Raw genomic sequence first — 21,966 nt, forward strand, 5'->3', positions numbered from 1 at the left:
TAGCATCATTTGTACTTATTTGAATATGTATTTGATGCACCACAGGATTAAGTGAACTACAAAAGCTAGTTCCAAAGCTGTGTGAGTTTCTTCTGTTGAACACACAAGAGGATATTTTGAAGAATGTTGGTAATCAGACAGACGATAGCCGTTGACTTTCATAGTAGGGAAGAAAATACTATGGAAGTCGATGGCTACCGATTACCAACATTCTTCAAAATACCTTTTGTGTTCAACAGAAGAAATGATACAGGTTTGGAACAACATGATGGTGAGTAAATGATGACAGCATTTTCAATTTCGTGTGATCTATCACTTTAAAGAAATTATGAAAACCTTTATTCACTTGCCTTTATCATTTATCCTCCTTGGTCCCAAGATGGGAAACTTTACTTTCCCTTTAATTAGTTATGAAACATGTTAACTGTTGCATATTAAATAAAACAACCCATGTAATTCCTGTAATTTCCAGTATATAAAAAGGTGTACTTTTAAAAATGAAATACAAACATTTTCATATATCATAATATTTTGAAAAAGTGAGTACAGCACATACTCTGTTGAACTAACAGGTTTATCAGATCAAATATTGATATATAATTATGCATATTTAATACCCTAATTAGTCTTTTTTAAATTATAGTGTGATTGACACTACTGATGAACAACATATTAAATATGTAATAATTTCCTGGAGCAGCTTACATTGTTATTGTTAGTCCTATTTTAATAACATTAACATAATGTGACTAATGTTACTCACTGAATCCAAATGACATCAAAATTTCACTCGAAATTGTTGTATAAAAAAATGCTTAATTACCTTTTATCTTTTTTTGTGAAAGCAACTTTCTATGATTAGAAAAATGCACAAATCTTACAGGAAAAAACTACAATATAAAACGTATTGTTGCTAAACACCAGGAAAACTAAAACAAATGTATCCTTTTTACTAGACGTTAAAATGCCTGTTATTTATCAACTCTTCTTTAATTGTCATATATTAATGCCATGTAAAGTCTTTTGATTAAAATGTAATGGCACTAAAACAAAATAAAAATGACATGGATGGATTGATCGTTTTGTTTTAGTTGTATTACATAAAATTGATGTAGCTGTCCAAATGAGTGTTTTGATTTGGTGTGTGTGAGTGGACTGCAGTATCATTCCTTGACCACTGGGTGTCAGTGTAGGCAAGGCTTTAGTCCGCCGTCCACACGCCTCGGGTCCCATCAGCAGCAGCGCTTAGTTCATAGTACACTTCTTAATTGTTGTTTTCAGATGTAATAGACAGGCATACAAACACAGTTAATTGCCGCTTTTTCACATAGCCTACGCAGAATGCTGAAAATCATTCCAGTTTCAATTGGACGGTAGAGATACTATTGATTAAACAAGCTCTTTATCAGCTGCATATCTTACTAAGCTTGTCATTAGTGTCGTTACCACCAGCATGAAATGTTATTACATGCACCGTTACCAGCGAGTGCACCGGGGGCGCTGTGGCTCCGTAAGCCGTCGCTTCTGAACGCACAGCGGTGATCGGTGTGATCGGCTGATTCACGATCATCATTTCAAACGGAAAAGAAGCAGTCACAAAATGTGTGTTCAGCGACTATTATTATTTATTTATGGGTATAGACTATAGAGAATTGCGTGAGCATTGGGAAATATGTTTGCATGCATGGTATATGGATGTGTTCATGACTGATGTGATTTAATAGCACCTCTACATGCGGAAAAAACAAATCCCCCAAAGAAAAATCCGCTCCGTTAGCGCGCACTCCAGCCGGAAGATGGGATTTTTCTTATTCGAGCGCGCCCCCCTCTCTCTCTCCCTCTGCCTCTATATGGCAAGCCGTTTAGACTTTTATTCATTCCCAGGGGATGCATTTTTGATATCAGGAACTAGATTTCTATAGTAGCAATGGCAATTTTTGACATCAGGATTTCCATTTCAACTAGTAAATTTTTTAATTTTTGATATCGACAATGACGTCATCACTCGCAGAAATACAAATTCATGATATCAAGAATTACATTTAAACTAGTAAAAACTAATTCTTGATATCTGTAATTATATTTTGACTAGTTATATGTCACCATAGGCTGCCATTCAAATTCAATTGTTGATATCAAGAATTGATTTCTTACTAGGCCTACTTCCAATATCACATTTCAGAAATACAATTCTTACTAGTAAAAAACATAGTTTTTGTATTTCAATAATTACATGGTTACTAGTGCAAATGTCTGTTCTTGATATCAACAATTGAATTGCTACTAGTAATAAAAAAAAATTATATCAATAATTCAATTGTCACTAGTGACCATGTTAATTTCTGATATCATGAATGTGATTGTTACTCATAAGAAAGCCATTTTAAATATCTGAAATTACTCCTAATTACTGATATCAGAAATACATTTGCAGATATCAGAAATAACAACATGTAGAAATACATTTACAGATATCAAGAATTAACATTTCAGCTAGTAAAAATTGAGTTCTTGATACCAGAATTTTTTTTTACTAGTAACATAATTATGATGTTTACTAGTAAGAATTGTATTGTGAAACTGGAATTTCAACTAGTAAGAAATCAATTCTTGATATCAACAACTGCATTTGAATGAGAGCCTGATTAACTATAGTGACAAAAATACAATCTTTTTACTAGTTCTTGATATCAAGAAGAATTCGCATTTCCGTGAGTGATGACGTTATTGTTGATATCACGAATTAGCATTTTTACTAGTGGAAATGTTGATGATATCAAGAATTCATAACCTGGGGATGAATAAAAGTCAAAACGGCTTGCCATACTGGCTCTCTCTCTCGCGCGCGCGCTCTCTCTCTCTTTCTCTTTCTCAAACAACTCAGTCTGTCAGTGTGCGCCGAGCGTTAGGAACAAGTCTCACTAGTCGGATTTGCAGCCAGTGAGAGAGACACATCGAGAGAATCCAAGCAGGACAGACGAGAAATGAACTATCTAATGACTTGCCACATCCGAGCACATTCTCAAATACCCTGCAACCGAAACCCATGAATAAGGATTGCAACATTTTTCCTCCCTGGAAAATCTGGCAATAATTTGTAAATTAGTTTTCATGCTTGCTTTTAATTTGCATTAATTAGTTTTGCTATTTTTCCCCCCGTTAATTATCTGGATTGCAACATTTCATTTGTGTGTATGCGGGATTACTGGAATCTCAGAGGCAAGCAGGAAAATCCAGTAGGAGAACTTAGAGGTGAGGAAGAGAAGCAGCGAGATCTGTCCAGCATCAACATGTTCTTCTGAAGAGGAGAGGAAAAGCTCATTCCAAACCATCATCCATCTACCATCACACTCCCGTCCTACTTCGTCGGGGAAACAGAATGAAGTGGGAGTGAAAGGGAATAGGAAAGATTGGTCCAGCCTAAACGCCTTGGGAAAAAAAATAAGGCATCAGGAATTTTTGGAAAAGTAAACTCTTTGCAAGGAAAACAGCAGCAAAACGGCTGTGGGAATTGAATTGCGCAGGAGTTCCGTCCACGAGCGACTTTTCCCCAAAGACCCTGCTTAAATCCACTTAGACTGCACCTTTGTTTGATCTAATCTCCCGTGTTTCGCAGATATCCATGCAGGCTCCCCAAACACGTTGTTCCTGAATCACACTGACGGATTCACCTGAACGCTTTGTTCCGAGTCCTAGAGATCTCCATCCTCTGGGAGAGTATCCCACACAGATTTGATGGGAGTAAATAGAAGGAATTCGGGATTTCAAATGGCGAGTCGAGGCTGTGAAAATGGATTGGGAATTCTGCTGATGTTCTTAGTGGATTTACTCGGGATCACAGCGACCAACATGGAGCCCATCTACTGGAATTCCTTGAACAAAAGGTAAGAGCCGCAACTAAAGGCATTGGGCACGGCGTTTATTCCCGTTTATTTAAGAAGAGCTTTGCGTTGGAGACACTCAAAACGCCTCGTGTTTTCGCACAAATCGCTGAAGGACGGCTTTGAAATGTCTCTCACAGGGGGGAAAGAAAGCTGTTAAGCGCTATTACCGACAAGACCCTTAGTGGATAATCACGAGTCTGCAGAAGTTACGAGCATCAATGTCGCCAGACTAATAAATGCCACATTTCATTGACGGTGTGCGTTGAGGAATTTTACGACAGTTAGCCGCCGCTGTTTATTATTTCACTGCCTCTCCTTCAGATACGCTCCAGTTGGATTTGGCACGAGTTTTAGTTGCTCAACACCAAGCATTTTTTCGCCTAAACAATGTAACCTTTGTGGAAATGTTCTTGCTGAACGTGTTGACATCCTCGAGACTATTTTTAGTCTTTCTCTTCTTGTCATTAGAGCATGCTCGACAAAATATGTTCTGGCAAGGTGGTAAACTTTCACTTTTCGTGACCCCTATTTACACCAGCTGCGTAAAATATATAAAAAAAATATACATGGAATCAAAAGCCTCTCCACTTTTATTTAGCCTATAGTTGTCAACTCATTCTCCGTGTAAACTCGAACTTAAGTTTTAAACCAAATTGAACAATGTAAACTGGTGGACTATTTAGCAACTTCTCTGCTGTCAAGACGGTTAAAACAAAAGGAGGTGTCAGTTTTTTCACTCTTGGTCGACACCTTCCAGTGGACTAGTTAGCGTAGAGACACCTGAAGCGAAAAGTTTTACACGCAAGTGTTAACTTTAGATGGTCAATCAGTCCCGTTTCGCACTGCAAAATTTATTACTCCAGTCACGGAGGTGACACGATTTTCCATGCCGCAGGAAGGAATAGTGGGCAATTTACGACTAGATTTCTCGTAGTATATGTATCGGTAAATAAGGGGGAGGTTTCTGCAACCCAGCAACTGTGAATTCATTTAGTGGGGAGCCAAAGAAACCAATGCAAACTGCGTGTCCGGCACATAAACGACGATTTATGGCTGAGCAGACCCCTTTCTTTCTTTCGCCCTTCTGTCATTACTGGGCTTGTTTAAATGGACACCCGGCGTCGTGGGAGCACTTGTGTGCCCGGTCTAAATCGGTATGTGGGTTATGAGGGGCTATTAGTGGTGCCACGAGCTCTTGAAAGACGAATAGGTTTTTAATGCGTCCATGTGGCGCATATACCGGGCTCTGCGCTTCAACAGATGCTGCTGGGGGGTGGAGGGGGTTTATTCTGTCCCAGTGGCCGTTGGCAGACGCTCTTAATGAGGGTTCTTGTCGGTGTTGCTTGTGTTAATCTAGCAGGGGTTTGAGGGACCTCATTGGAAGCGGGTGCGCGCGCAGGTGGGGGGTCTGTGAACGCGCGTTTTCTGCTTGACATTTACCTGGGCTGGGAGTGAGACGCAACACCTCTCATAATCGTTTTTAACCAATTCAATCAATTGTAATCGATGTAAGTCGATTTAAAGCGATCAACAGTGGGTGCTGGTTTTCTCACGGCTTTATTTGCACTTTAAATGTTCTGAATTCGCTTCATTTCACCGTGGAAAGGCTCACAATTTAGGGAAATGGCATTTTGCTGAGAAAGTGTACATTGCAGGCCGTGTTTGATTGTCATAGTTGATGTAAGTAGGCTATGTAGCCTACTGGTAGATTGAAATGTTAATGTTTTTTTTCCCCCTGCTACCATTTGTTGGCTAGCTAATGCATAATGATAGCAAATGTAGCCTATAGGCCTACCTAAAATGCTGACGATGCACAAACACTTTTATTGGCTTACTAAGTTACAATAGAGAAATTAAATCAGAAATGTATTTTCTGACGTTCCATTAATTGGCAAATGAAGCAGCGGCTCATGCCGTAAATCTCAATTAGCCAAATATCGGCAGATTAATCTATAATCCTAATATTTAGGCTAATTAACAGTACTCTTTCCCCGCCATTTCCATCTTTATGAGACAACGCTTTTGATGGAAATTTTCGGCTTTCCACGTTTTCACCGTTATACTAGGGGGCGCTATGACACATCTTCTGAAAGAGTATTGAATCTCCTGATCAAAAGACATGCGAAGAAGACACAGAAACACGCGATATCATATGTAATCATTCTCATATGTAAAATAACACGATCCTCAACATTTAAAAAGCATATTCAAAACTGCCTAATGTTATCGAATGAAATGTCGACCCAGGACGAGGTATAGGACTGTGCAACTTTTAAGAAAACACTGGTGGAGAACGAGTTAAGCACTATAAATGACATACTATTATGGTCTTGTTTATTTGTAATAGTCACTCTCATTGTGTGTTACCCATGAACACTGTAATGTAACGTGTGTTTTCTTTCCGTACACACACACACTATGCACTATGCAGTGTGAATTTCTCTGCTCACGCCGATGCAAACTTACAAGACATCTGGGCCGTGTGGTTTTGCCCCAGGCTATAGGGGTTCGCACTAAAAGTAGCAGTACGAAGGTTACAATGTTGGCAGTGCTGTATATTTAACAGGGATCAGTGAACCTGTGCTTTGAAGATGAGGGCCTGCACCTGTAGAATGTTTTATTCACCTCTCTATATCCATCACTACTATCCTCCGTCTCGGCCTCTCACGCCGGCCCTGCCACTCTCCTCCACATGCCAAATTACAAACATGTGTAGCTTTCAGAGGAACGACGAAAGAGCTGAGAAGTGATGGGAGGAGTGAGGGAGCGAGAGACGAGGGAGGAACAGCAGGGCGCATCCTTAAATGTACAGAAATCAATATCTTCTAAGCCATGAATGTCAGTTTGAGTTAGGCTTAAGAAAATGCAAGTCCAGCACAAAGATCACCTTGAAATTGTCTGCGTCCGGGGGGGAAATCTATAAAGCAGAAATTGTGTTTGTTCACGGACACTTTAATGTAATTTCGGTATGTATATTTAATTAAGTGTGCGTAGATGGAAAATGGTTTCTGAAGTAGAAGTTGTTGTTTTTTTAGTAAAGACTAATGGTGTTTCTCGGTGAGCCAGCTTGTCTGGGACGCGTGTCCTTCACCTTCTGACTTGCACCTCCTGATACATTGTTTACACACAAGAAAGACAAAGTGTGTTTGTGTGTCCTTGGTTCCCGGCGCTCTCTGGATGAGCAAACACATCTCTGACTGATGCTCCGGGGCGGTCAGTGAGGGCCGTGTAACTCTTGCAATCGGCCATGTTGAGGCGCTGGTCGGGTTATTGGATCCCAAATGGTTAGTGACGGTTCAGAAGGTTTCTGTGTTCAATCACGGTGCGTGTCGGTAATTGCGTTTCAGAGATTCAGATCCTGCTCAAACCTGTGGGGGGTTTTCCGATAATGAATTCAGACGAACGATTGTGGGTGACTGTAAGGATTTGTTGTGTTATCATGAATGTCACAGGGTCTGTGTGTGTGTGTGTGTGTGTGTTTGTACATGTGATGGGCCTTTTGTATCAGCACTCGCTCTCAAAGAAATATGTTACCCCCACTGGATTTTTAATAATTAATTTAGCGTAGGCTAATTAGGCTTGGATAGAAGCGCCAGTTAGCTGATCGCAGGTTTAAGACGAGGCATATGAGGGAAATTTCGGGTCTTTGGGAGAAGATATCAGGATAGACTCGATCTCAATATGGTCACTGACACGTTGCGTTCAGAAAGTCCTAATTTGTAAGTCGCTTCTGCTAAATAAATGTCAATGTAAAAACAAACATAGAAACTTTTTTTTTTGTCCTGCTTGCGAATGGATTAGAGGTGTGAATCCGTGTTCATTGGCTAAACTGAGTTGATCCATTTAAGCTTCCTGACTGGATTCACCTCTTTCGGTCAAGGGAAATTTGGTTTTATTCCGGGAGTTTAAATGCTCAACTGTGTGTGTGTGCAGAATCACCGTGGTCTAAGAAGGAAGAGAGAGTCTGCTTTTTTTGTAGAGTCTGCTGTTATAGTAAAAATTTAAATGATTTATTATTTAATTATGAAATATTACAATTTAATACATTTTAAAATGCAATTTATTCCTGTTATCAAAGCTGAATTTTCAGCATCATTACTCCAGTGTTCAGTGTCACATGATCCTTCAGAAATCACTCTAATATGATGATTTGCTGCTCAAAGAAACATTTCTTATTATCGAAATTGTAATCAATTGTGCTGCATAATATTTTTATGGAAACCGTGATGCACTTTTTTTCAGGATTCTTTGATCAATAGAAAGGGGGGAAAAGCATTTAATTTTTTTTTTTTTTAAATTATAAATGTTTTACTGTGACTTTTGATCAAATTAACGTGTTATTCTTACTGAATAAAAGTGTTTATCATCCGAACTTAACTTACAAATTACATGTAGAGGCATCCCTGTGGAAAAGTGTTCTTTAGAGTGGGTAGGGTTAGGGTTTGTCATTACTAATAGCTAAGTAAACAAGTGTGTGTGTGTGTGTGTATGAAAGGTGTGTATTGCATGAAATAGCGTTTGAGCTCTTATATGGCATCAGCTCAGTACCCTGCAGTGAGAAATAGGTAAAACTGTGAGTGTTTGTGTGTGTGTGTGTAGCAGAGGCTGCTGGAGGCTTTACGAGCTCTCAGCAACAGGAGCTGTGAAAATGGCTCTCAGCTGATGTGGCAGTATAACTGCGACCAGACACACACACACACACACACACACACACACACACACACACACACACACACACACACACACACACACACACACACACACACACACACACACGCACACACACACAAGGCAATATAATGGGGAAACAATGGCGCCTTCCCTGCGGAGACAGCCAGAAGTGTGTTCAGGGGCTGTGTGATGCAAATATAAGGAACACATGTTTACACAAACACACTTCTGTGTGCCGAAAGCATCCAGACGTTTGTGGGGCGATAATTTAAGCTGTTTTGAAATAATTGAGGAAGTAGATTGTCAGACACACACACACAAACACACACACACGGTTTGATTGTTAAACTCATGCTGACGTGTGGGGAATGGTGTGTTCCTGAGAGCGGGCCTCCTAAACCTCTGCAGCTCGGTGCGAGTGTGTGTGTGTGTGTGTGTGTGTGTGTGTGGTCTTGCTCTGAAGATCTCTCATCACTCTGTGTTTGTTTGAATCTGTGTATTTGTGTGCGCAGGTTAGTGATGACAGATCTCGGAAACTGGGCCTCCTGACTTAAGCCGTAATATTCAGACGAAGAGCGAACACGTATACAAAACAGAGAATCAGTTCAACTCATTCTCCACCGTCTTCCTCCGCTTGTTTATTTCTTTTAAAGTCCCGCTTTAGTCAATCATTGTATCCCTTAAAACTCATCTTTGATCATCAAAATGACATATTAAAACGGTTTTTTTCCTTGAAGAATTTTTTTTCATGCCTTAAAATAGCGTGAATGTAACTCGACACCCTTGCCTCATTAGTATACGTGGTTCTATGAATATGCAAATGAGCCCCGCCTCCACTCACTCACTCAGCTCAGAGATCCACTGGTTGACGATCACACGTTGATCTGATTGGTTACAAGGTAGTGTGTGACGTCAGAAACACCAGCGATTTCACACCGTGTTTTTGAGACTGTCTTTGGTTCACTGCAGTTTTAAGGAGAAAATACTCGGCAATGCTGTCGACTTATGAATTTACACATGGTTTGTCTTAAAGCATATTAAAAACACCACATAGACATATATAAACAACATTAAAAGCTTGATTTTCACCACGGGGGACTTTAAGCGTAATAAAGCTGATCAGGGTGTGTGTCCTCCTGCTGCTACAGATGTTAAGACCTTCACTTCTTTCTTTCTTGGCTAATTCCATTCCCTGGTTTAAAGGGTCACATGAGCGTTGGGCCGCTGTGTATTTGTGTGTGATTCGGTTCGGTCTCTCACACACACACACACACACACACACGCACACACACACACACACACACACACACACACACACACACACACACACACACACACACACACACACACCGCCTTTACAAATCAGGATCATCCTCTCCTGCTGCCATACGCTCCAGCCGGGGTCAAAGACACACACACACACACACACACACACACACACACACACACACACACACACACACACACACACACACACACACACACACACACACACACACACACACACACACACACACACACACACACACGCACCATCAGCTCTTGGGACTCTTTTTCTCCCTCTCTCTCTCTCTTTTCTTCCTTTCATCCTTCATTTCTTCCCTCCTTCTTTACTTTTTTTTTCTTCCTTTACTTAAGTTCTTTCTTTCCTTTCCTTTCTCCTTTTGTTCTTTCCTTCCTTCCTTCTTTCATCTCCTTCCTCCTTTCTATCATTTCCTTCCTCCTTTTGTTCCTTCCTTCCTTAATTTCTTCCTTCCTTCCTCCTTTTGTTCTTTCCTTCCTTCCTTAATTTCTTCCTTCCTTCCTCTTTTTGTTCTTTCTTTCATTCCCTTCTTTCTTCTTTCCTTCCTTAATTTATTTCTTCCTTCCTTATTTTTCTTTCTTCATTCATTCCTTCCTTTTTTCATTCTCTCATTAGTTCCTTCCTTCCTTTCTTCTTTCCTTCCTTCCTTCTTTATTTCCTTCCTTCCTTCCTTCCTCATTAACTATCATGCAATTTGGTCAATTTTTTAAAGAAGAAGAAATGAACACTTTTACTCTGCACGCAGGGTGCATTAAATTGATCAAAAGAGACAGCAAATACATTTTTAATGTTAGAGGTTTATATTATAAATGTTTACTGTTCAAATAAATGCTGTTCTTTTGAACTTTCTATTCATCAAAGATCACTGATTTTCAACATTGATAATATTAAGAAATGTTTCTTGAGCTGCAACCGCCGGCAATGTCTTTGCACCGTCAGAGGATTGTGTTGTTGTCCTCTTTCCTCGGAGTTGGTTAGATGAACTTAATAGTCTGAGGAAATCTTTCATGTTCCTATAGATTAGCTTTTATCGACGTCCCTCGCCTCTCTGTCTGCCTTCTGATCTGGAATCAGCTCTGATATGGCAAACAATTGATCGGCAAGTTGTCAGATCTAAGGGAATGGAGCTCAGATCTGTGCGAGATATAGCACTATTTACTCTATACAGTACCTTAGCTTTGACTTGTTTCTCTAGTAGTTAAAATCATAACTGCGCAATAATAATCCGCGGATACAGAGCGCCTGAGGTTTGGCTGGTTGTGTTTAGGATCAGATATCTGAGTGGCTCTGTGGGCCGAAGGTGACTGAACTCAGAGCTGTGAACAGGAGCGACAGACAGACTCATGGAGCCAGACTTCATTTGCATCGTCGTCTCTTTGGTTAAGAACACACACACAGTCAGAAGACAGCAGAGGGAACGGCGGTTATCAACGGAAACTGGGACATCTGCAGTTGTATTCAAAGCGTGCACAGTGTGCGAACCTTTTCTGTCCTCCGCGGCGTCTAATAAGTGTTGTCTGATTTTGACTGAGGCCCTATGATTTGTGTTAACGCCTGTGCTAAAAATACTGTGGTGTGTGTGTGTGTGTGTGTACTTGGACCTCTAAGTTCTCTCTCTTTATGAAATCCTCCTGACCAAAATAAGTAAAATTGAAATATATGAGGAACAAATACAGGTTTGTGTGTTATGGAAGACCAAATATATATCTACATAGCCTATACTATTGTTCAAAATATTACATTTGGACACACCTTGACCCAATTCTCACTATTAACTACGACTTTTGCCTCAATAAACTCCTAATTACTGCTTATTAATCGTTCGTAAGGTAGTTGTTAAATTGAGTGGGATTAAGGGATGTAGAATACAGTCATGCAGAATAAGGCATTCATATGTGCTTTATGGCCCGGTTTCACAGACAGGGCTTAGATTAAGCCTGGATTAGGCCTTAGTTCAGTTAGGCCATTTAAGTAGCTTTAATAAAGTGCCTTAGAAGAAACATTACTGGTGTGCATATTTTAAGATTTGTCAGTGCAAGTTGCTTTCAGTTAAAACAGCTCAAACATGCACTCTAAATAATGCTGGGTTGTTTCAACCTAAATTTGGGTCAAATATGGACAAACCCAAATGTTGGGTTAAAAAAATGTAATTAAAAAATGTACAGTTGAAAGTGAAAGTTGAAGTTGGGTTAAAATTTTAAATTACATTTTTAACCCAACATTTGGGTTTGTCCATATTTGACCCAAATTTGGGTTGAAACAACCCAGCATTGTTTAGAGTGTGCATTTTAGTCTGGGACTAGATTTAAGCCTCGTCTGTGAAACCGGGGGAATAAATACTAATAAACTGCCAATATCTTAGTAATATACTAATGATAAGCAAAGTTAATAGTGAGAATTGGACCCTAAAATAAAGTTTACCATACATTATATTCAGCAAGAATGCATCAAAATGGCAGTTAAAAAATGAATTATGTTAAATTAAATTATGTTCTTTTGAATTTTCTATTCAAGTTTTCCACAAAAATATTAAGCAGTATGACTGCTGTTAATAATAGTATGATTAATAATAAGAGCAGCAAATCAGCATATTAGAGTGATTTCTGAAGGATCATGTGACACTGAACACTGGAGTAATGATGCAGAAAATTCAGCTTTGATCACAGGAATAAATTACATATTAAAATATATCAAAATAGATAGTAGTTATTTTGAAGTGTAATAATATTTCACAATATTACTGTTTTTATATGATCAAATAAATGCAGCTTTAATGAGCAGAAAATACTTTTTTCAATAACGTTAAAAATGTACCGAACTCAGACTTTTAAACTGTATTTATTTTCTGTATATTTATTTTATAAATCTGCCCCCCAATCCTCTCAAGTAATCAGTTGATTTTGCTGTGGAATGCTTGAGTGGACAAAATGACCAAAATGCCCTAGCGTGTGTGTAGGTGTGACAGTTTGTAAGTGTCAGTTAGGGGGCCTGGGGTTTGACGTGACCTACTTACAGAGTGTGAGAGATGGTCAACGGATCGCGACCCCGAAGGCTTCCTGCCTCTCACACACACACACACACAGAGCGCAGTACTCACAGTCGGTGACAGCACTAGGGCTAACGAGAACACACACAACCCTCCCACGACTCCCCACACACTTCAGCTGGAAGAATCCGTCACGTTAAAAAACATAAACCAGTCCCACCAGCCGCGCTGTTTCCTGCCATTGTCATCGATCGCTTTTTAGATGGACAAAACAAATCACGGAGACTACAATTACTACCGTCAACAGTTGCAATCAGTGCTGAATCAGTTCCCTTCTCCAAACATGAACAATCTGCCATCGCCTAATCACCCTCGTGCGTTTCAAAACACATATGACTTTCTGTCTTAATGGAGAACCCAAGGAGACGTTCCTTCGGGTTCCCAGACGCAGGCTTAAGTCTAGTCTCAGACTAAAATGCGTGTTTGAGCTGTTTTAACTGAAAGCATATTGCACTGACATGTCTTAAAATATGTCTCAAGATTCACATCAGTAAAGTTTTTATCTAAGGCATGTTTATAAAGCTACTTAAAAGCCCTAATTGAACTAAGGCCTAATCCTGGCTTAATCTTAGCCCTGTCTGTGAAACCGGGCCTCAGTATAGAATCGGTTATCAGCCAATATTAGTGTTTATTTGGATATATTCACTAGCTTTTAAAATAAGTTATTTGAGTTTTTAGTGTTTTATTTTTAAGTTTTTCATAATTAATTTATACTTTTGATATAATATTATGCCATTTTTTTTAAGATATATTAATACCATGCTGTTTTTCATTTAATAATATATGATATTATTAATATTTCATTTTTGGTTTCTCAGGATCAGCCTGAATTTTAATATCGATGCATTCCTGCTCTTTTTTTTTTCAGAATAGGCTTTGAGACAAGTATGGCAAAAACTCAAAAATGTGTTCACGCAACTTGTGTGCAATATATATAATATATATATATATATATATATATATATATAAAAAAGCTATATTGTATATGCATATTTTTTATGAAGTCATACTTTGCTGGAAATGTTCTGCTGTAGCTCTCAAATCTCATTCAGTCGCACCAGGTTTTACGTCCATAATGAGAACAAATGACATTTAATATAATTGTGGTCAAACCTGGTGTCATGTATCATGTCAGGTTTGAGTTAAGCCTGAGGAAGATCCTTCTTTCACCAAGTGCAACAAGATCACCATCTTTCTTGATCCCGGAACAACATTCCAATCAACCAATCAGATTTGAGGAACAAGTTTATTGTTTATCCCAAGTTTAGGTTAAAACCCAGGTTTATGTGCTTCTACATCAGTGTTATTCACATATCATTCCCCTGGTTTAAAGGATATTATGGTATAAGGTTAGGGCTAGGGGAATGTTGTTCCAGGTCCAGGATCAACAAAATATATGTTAATCAAGGAATATGTCTCATACTTGGCAAAACCAGGACATGCAAATGTGAGTTTTGACAGTTTTTCAGCGGATTATTGCTTAATTTGTACACAAGCGCTTTGAATCCTTATGGTGCTTTTTCTAAAGTTTGACAGCCCTTCATTGAATGGTAAAGTACGGTTTCAACATTTCTCATTCTCCGTTCCACGGAAGGAAGAAAGTGATATGGGTTTGAAACAATATTGAATAGGCCTACAATCATTTCATTTTTGGGTGAACTTCCGTTAAAGTTCAGACGTATGCATCACTTGACTATAATATCGTATGACACTGGCATTGTTGTTTGAGATGCAGAGCAAAGCGTTTCCTCAACAGTGCGAGAAGCGTTAAGCGTTTGTTAGTGTGTGTGTGTGTGTGTTTCAGAGAGACTGCAGGCGGGGTGAACCCTGTATTCATGAGCAGTTTGGCCCCCGGTGCTGATGCCATGTTTTAATATTGCTTCAGTATTTCAGCTGCGTCTCCTATAATTCAGCCCAGCCTTGAGATGCACTTCTGAGTGCAGGCGGCTTTGAGTTTCACCCCTTCTTTTCTTCGCTCTTTCTCTCGCGCTCTCTTTCTGCAGAAAAGCTTTAACGCATATACGTCTGTTTAAAAAATGTTATAGCTTAGAGCGCTGGATCAAATCCAACTTCAGGGGTTAAATTTCCTCAGAGGCCGGACTCTCTCTCTCTCTCTCCTTCAGTAGCGTTTCGCTGGCTTTTCTTGAGTCTCTCCTCCCCTCAGAACAAAAGAGGTCTCCATTGCGCTTCGCTGAAAGACCTCAAACAGACACACACACACACACACAAACTTCTTAACACATATAGTCCCGCTTAAACACTGAATCATTTGCCAAAAAATTATGCCTCGCTCAATGAACCCCCCTCCCCCCTCCACCTTCTTTCACTCTCGCTTTCTATTAATTTTCCTGTCTCTTAATCCACCCGCTCTATCATGTTACACATGTTTGGACAGAATTGTGTGTGTGTGCTGGGTTTAAATAGTCGCTTGTGTTTTAAATAGTTGTTTCTGTGTTTTTTTTTTTTCTGAAGCCGGTGGTTTGACGGGTTTGTGCCAGTCCGAACACCTCAAACAAACACACACACACACACACACACACACACACACACACACACACACACACACACACACACACACACACACACACACACACACACACACACACACACACACACACACACACACACACACACACACACACACACACTCTCTTAATTTTTTTAAAGGGACATGCCCTTGTCAGAAAGTTCTACGTGCTTCATACTCCTGACGTGTTTCATGCGCCTGACGTGTTTCTGTGTTAAATATGTTTGTGAATTTGATTATGCTTTCAGGAAAACTGTTCTTCAAGGAAAGTTGGTTACGTCAGAACTTAATATATCTGATTCTGAACCATATTGAATACCGACCGATGTTAGATGCTCATTTGAAGTTAATCTTTAAAAACTCTAATAACACTGTTTAGGGTAATGTTTAACAAATTCTTTATTCTTACCATATTACTTTATAATATCATTAATACCTAATTGACTTAGCATATGAAACTATTTTATTTATTTTATATATATAATATAATATATATAGTTTTATAATTAAGTTTATTTTACTTTACTTTGACAACCCTACCCAAATCAATAGAGAAAATGCTGAAAAGTTCCTCTTTTTTCTCACAGAGCGTTCGAGTAAATCAGCAGCATTTGTGAGTGACCGTGTGACTCACACCTTCTCAGTGCTGTACAGCTGGACAACAAGAAAATCAATCCTCCTTTACCTTTCCTTTACCCCGTCCTTCTGCACGGCTCTTTCTGTCTCTCTCTTTCCCTTTTTCAGCAGTGTGTTTCCTGCATCTCTCTTTCTCTCTCTCTCGGCTGGAGCTCGGCTGCAGTGTAACTCCAACGCCACGGGAGGGAGAACAGATGGAGAGGTTTTCTTTCTGTCCGTCTACCTAAAGAAAAGGAGGGTTAAAAATGCCAGGCGAAAGAGTGTGGGGGTTTGTAGGGTGGCGGAGACAAAGACTCCCCAAGCTTTTTACTGCACAGACGTGATGGAGCTTTGTGTGTGTGTGTGTCTGTGTATGTAAGGTTGTGTATATATATTTGCTTTAGAGTTTAGATGGATTTTTTTTTAGTTAGACATATTTATAAGATTTATGAAGGCCATTTTTTGACAGGATCAAATGTGTTTTCAGTTTGTTTGTGTATGAATATAATATCTGACTCCTGAAGAGGTTGTTGGGTATATTCCTCTCCTTCAAAACAACACACACACTCAACACACTCTTATAATCTACCATACTTTACTGGCACAAGTACCTGTGTGCTTGAGTACCAGGGAGAGACAGCAGTTATCAATCATGAAAACAAGAAAAGAAAATGTTGGTGGTGTTTAGGAAAGGATGCATGCGTCTGATTGGTTAGTCGGACAGCAACTGTAAACAAAGACTGTACTCTGTGATTTAAAGGGATAGTTCACCCAAAAATGTAAATTATGTCACTAATGACTCACCCTCATGTCGTCCCAAGCCCGTAAAACACAGTTTAAGATATTTTAGATTTAGTCCGAGAGCTTTCTGTCCCTCCATTGAAAATGTATGTACGGTATACTGTCCTTGTCCAGAAAGGAAATAAAGACATCATCAAAGTAGTCCATGTGACATCAGTGGGTTAGTTCGAATGTTTTGAAGCATCGAAAATACATTTTGGTCCAAAAATAACAAAAACTACGACTTTATTCAGCATTGTATTGTCTTCCGGTTCTGTTGACAACTAACCCACTGATGTCACATGGACTACTTTGATGATGTCTTTATTTCCTTTCTGGACAAGGACAGTATACCGTACATACATTTTCAATGGAGGGACAGAAAGCTCTCGGACTGAATCTACGGGCTTGGGACGACATGAGGGTGAGTCATGAATGACATAATTTTAATTTTTGGGTGAACTATCCCTTTAATGCACAAAGACACGTAATCAATGCCCTTTTTTTTGCGTTTTTTTTTTGCGTTCACTGTAAATGTGAGAATGGATTGCCCCATCTGTGTACATGCTCTCAAACACACTCAGACCTGCACTCTTACAATGAGCTGGACCGTGTGTCTTGTTTCATATAGTGCAACACACACTATCAATTACTTCTTTGCCTGGCATTCCAGAGTTTTCATTTGTGCATGTATTCCTACCCACCTGGTTCATGTTAGTCTCTCACTCTCTCTTTCCATGAATAAGTGCCCAGATCTGTGCTTGAATGGGGTTTGATAGGCATCGTCAGGCAGCGGCGTTCCCTGTATCTGTCTCTCGCACTCAGCAGGAGCCGGGATATTGAGTTTCGCTTGGGTTCGGAAGTGAAATGGGGTGCAGATGAAACTGGTCTGTCCTCACCCTCTCCCTCCCTCACATCTCAGGCCGCAGGGTGCTGCCGTCTCTCTTCTGAGGGAAATATCACATCATGAAGGAAAACAGAGCCGCACTCTCCCCCAGTCCCTGCAGTGCAGATCATTTATTTATTCTTCACATCGGAATTGGAGCGCAGACAGAAAAAGACAAGATCAGATTCATAAAGTCCTTCTGTAAGATGTTGAAATGTGATCGTTTGGAGTGTAGCTATTTTTTGAAGTGTTGAATGTGCGGGGTTTTTTTGGTCATCATTTTCATGTCTCGAATTTTAAAAGTAAATCCGTTAAGATTTGTGGCAAAATTGGAGAATGCATTATTTATGTGATGCATGTCAAAATGAGGCTGTGAGAGATATGATTAAAGTGAGTAAATGCGTTGTACAGTCTTAAAGGAACAGCTCACCCAAAATGTAAACTTTTTAAAAGATTTTCTCAGGACGTTGAATCTGCTCTTTTACATTCAGTGGAAGTGACTAGCTACCAAAAAGGACAAAAAAAAGCATGAAAATTCATACAACTTGCTTCTTTGTTGTAAGAATATTTAGAATTCTTTATATTCTAAATATAAAGAAAGTATATTTCAAGTTTTCTCGAAGTCACACGATAGTTTTGTGTGACAAAAAACTGAAAAAATACACTGAAAATGTCTGATTCGGTTTCAAAAGTCATTCATCTTTTGGGCGAACTGTATCTTTAAGATCCTGCGTGACAAGTATTTTTTGTCAATGAAAACAATCTAGTTTCATTGACTAAATGATTGACACAATGATACTCTAAAGTATGAAGTGTTGACTTTTTGTTCCCATCATATTTGTCAACTTAAGCCCAAAGTATACTTATGTTTTGACATGAATGCTAGCGTATAACAGCCGAACACATAGGCCTTCAGATACTGAATGACTGAATACGCTGTATTATTCATGCCAGGCCAGTAGTTGGCAATTTTACTTTGTAAAGAAACACTACGTGCTTATAGACTGAACACGTAATACTCATGCACATGATGTAACCTTTTTACAAATTCACGTTTTTGTAGTTTACACAGAGACGATGTCGGTATCATTCTCAGAAACCTGCGCTTTGAAAGTTTGCGTTTTCAGGCCCAAAAATGCCGTTGTCGTGTAAATGAACCGGCAAAACGCATCAAAAGTTTTCCGTTTTTAGTGAGTGACCTCAGGAGTTCGACACGTGCACTAGAAGGTTTCATCCTTCAGTTTTCGAGCTATAAAATATTCTTCATACAATTTTTTAATACTCATTTAAGGTTTCTCTTAACCCCCTCACAAAAGCGCTCATCAATGTGAACGTTTGTTGCTCCATCTGTTTTTTTGTTTTTCAGTGTTGCCATGGTGTGGACAAACAAATTAGTGCAAAAAAAATTGAATGCCACGTGTGCTCTAAAAAATATGGTTGCATGCACACAGTACTATGACGAATCATGCACACTTTACGCAGGGCCTAAAACTAAAACTGCCATTGGCCGGTGACTTAAGAAAATTTACTGGCCATAAATATTTTTAACCAGCCATGAAACATCTAGATTAATCCTTATTAAAGTTATTAAGTCAAGAGCAGTGAGTGGTTTTTATTTTGTCTTTCGTTTGATTAACATTAAAAACACAGATAGCGTCAGGTATATTAGGCTACTGTCACTTTAAGAGCTAATGCACGGATCCAATATACTGATACACGTGCGTTTTCTTTCTCAACTGTTTAAGTTCACTTAAGACATAACTGCTATGTTCACGAGGACACTTGCCAAGACGTGCATTTTGACATCATTTTCTTTGAATATGTCTGTTCAAGCGCAAGAAGACGTGAAAGTGAATTCAATTCGGTATCCGTGTGCTGTCTGAGATGCAGATTTCTGTGCGCACACACAACGTCCCACACCGTACGCGAGAAACGGATTGAGTTCCCTTTCGTCTTGCTCTTTCGGGACGATGCAGCACTGGCCAGTCACGTTCACGGCCAACTGGCGATTGACACCGTTTCATGGTCAATACCGATTTTTACTCACATTTGGCTTTTGGCAAGTGTTGACTATACACAATATGCACATATAGCCTAAAAAAATTAAGTACTCTCTGGGCATCTATAAATCCACATAAAATTAGCCAGATATCGCTGTTAAAGTTCTATAAAATGTTGTGGAGAGTCCCTACATGGTTTTGACAGTCAGTCCAACTGAGCGACTGTATCTTTAAAAGCAAACATCATCATGTCCACACGCTGAAAGGACTGGGGTGGGAAGAGAGGGGGTGTTTTGATTTATCCGTCCATATTAAGGTGACATTTGCAAACCAAAACCATAAACAAAACAGAGCAAGTCTCTCAATGGACGTGTGAAAGTGAGTGGGAAAACAAGAGGCAACGGCCTGTACCACTTGACCCTGTCTTAGGGGTGTATGAGCGATGGGTGTATAATCCCCTCCACTCACACCCCTCTGAGACCCCCTCCAGGGCCGTCCCAGCCGAGCTCACTCGCCTGTCAATCACGCCACAAAGCTGTCTGTTCGGGGATTAGGACCCTCTCTTTCTTCCTCTCTCTCCTCATTTCTTCTCTTGTGTGTCTCTATCTCATTCATTCCCTTCATTGGCAGCTGTCTTTAAATTCGCTTCATTCCTGCTTTCCTCACAACTCTCTCTCTCCCTCTTTGGTTTCCTCACCTCGTGGCTGTAATCTTCCCACCGTACCTGCTTTCCCTCTCAAGCCGCTTTCTCTAACGATTCTTCGCGCCTGTCCGCTCTATCTCTCCATCCCATTCGTCCCTCATCCCTCGTTTCTGCGGAGAGATGGAGGGGCGTCTGGCAAGGATGCTGGCGCTCAGCTGTGCCAGGAACCGCAGTGACAGACACACACGCGGACTGCAAAAAAGGATGCCAGGCATCAACCCGAACCCGTCCAGACCAACACCATCCATAGGAAAGAGAAATCACGAACGCAATCACTTTTATAGCCACAATTGTATCTGGTTCACAGCCTTTCTTTTGACTCGAAGGCCCTCTGTTGTCCAGCACAATATCCCAAAACTCCCTGATATTATAAGCTGGTATTTCTGCTGTAATTATGACAAAGTTGTTGTTTTTAACAGAAGCTTAAAGGAAGAGTTCACTTAAAAATTAATATTCTGTCATCATTTACTCGCCCTCAAACCTGTATGAGTTTCTTTCCTTTGCTGAACACAAAGAAAGATATTTTGAAGAATGTCGGTAACCTGTAAGGGGTATACAGTCAAATACCCAGAACCAGATATGAAGAATGAAGACCTGGAGTTAGAATTATAAAAAATTAAAGAAAAGTTTTACTGAAGATAGTTTGCAGTTTCATCAGCTTCAAGACTCACACAGGAGTACACAGCAGTTACACCATTTCCAAGGTCTAAGCTACGTCATGGCTTACAGGTTGAATGATTCTCATTGGCTAAGAAACATGAGAGCCTAAACAATTTAACACATGTGAGGAGATAGGGGTGCCTATCGCCATTAGTCAAGATAGTTGTCGTCCACTCATTAGATTTAGGTCTGTGGTGGCTTCGTAGGTTAGAGAAGGGCGCCGGGGTGTCTGGTCCGAACGTTCAGAACCTACATAGAATGTCATACGCACACACACACAAATAACAGACACTAGCAAATAACAGCTCCCATCAAGGCTGAAGAGAGTCTGAGCTCCTTATTATCAGTTAAGTATACCAAAACATAATGCTAAAACATTCACTCATTTGGGAGAAAAACAGATCTCTGGCATTTACTCCCAAGGAAGGAAATATACTGGAAAGAATACATTTTAATACAACAATTGAAGTTCGATAGTAACGCTCAATATAGCTGGACCATATGTCCAGCGAAGGATCATATGTGTCCACGCTGCCTTTAGGACCCTCTATAAACCTTTCTACTGATCCCAGAGAAAGAGACAAACGGCCTTGTGGGTTACGTGGCCTTCGTGTCCTGTGTGTACTACGTGCAATCTCAAAGTAAGATTGGAATGCACCTAAAAGAAACTGGTTACTTGCATCACATGCATTTAAGAAAATATAATTTCACAAGCACAAAGAATATAAAAATGATTATGTGATAATGAATATATATTATAAAGGAAGTATATAAGCATTCAAAAGGATATATGATTATAGATGTATTTGAAGAGGCAAGGGATTTTGACCAACCCTTCAAACCTAACAGTTGATGGACCCCATGGTATTTTGTTTCCTACTATGGAAGTCA

The 21,966-nt window shown here is 39.7% G+C and overlaps 1 protein-coding gene across 1 annotated transcript in view; it reads left to right on the forward strand.

Annotated features, from left to right (window-relative positions):
• The first annotated feature begins 2,874 nt into the window (after window positions 1-2,874).
• Window positions 2,875-21,966, forward strand: part of efnb3b (ephrin-B3b) — a 107,093-nt gene continuing 88,001 nt past the window's right edge. Inside the window, exon 1 of the mRNA XM_056244105.1 lies at window positions 2,875-3,884. Coding sequence (XP_056100080.1) covers window positions 3,736-3,884 — 149 coding nt within the window. The 5' untranslated portion in view covers window positions 2,875-3,735. The remainder of the gene's footprint in view (window positions 3,885-21,966) is intronic.

The sequence above is a fragment of the Rhinichthys klamathensis genome, unplaced genomic scaffold, assembly GCF_029890125.1.
Source record: "Rhinichthys klamathensis goyatoka isolate OS25496 unplaced genomic scaffold, OSU_Roscu_1.1 h1tg000909l_1, whole genome shotgun sequence".
Classification (NCBI taxonomy): Eukaryota; Metazoa; Chordata; class Actinopteri; order Cypriniformes; family Leuciscidae; genus Rhinichthys; species Rhinichthys klamathensis.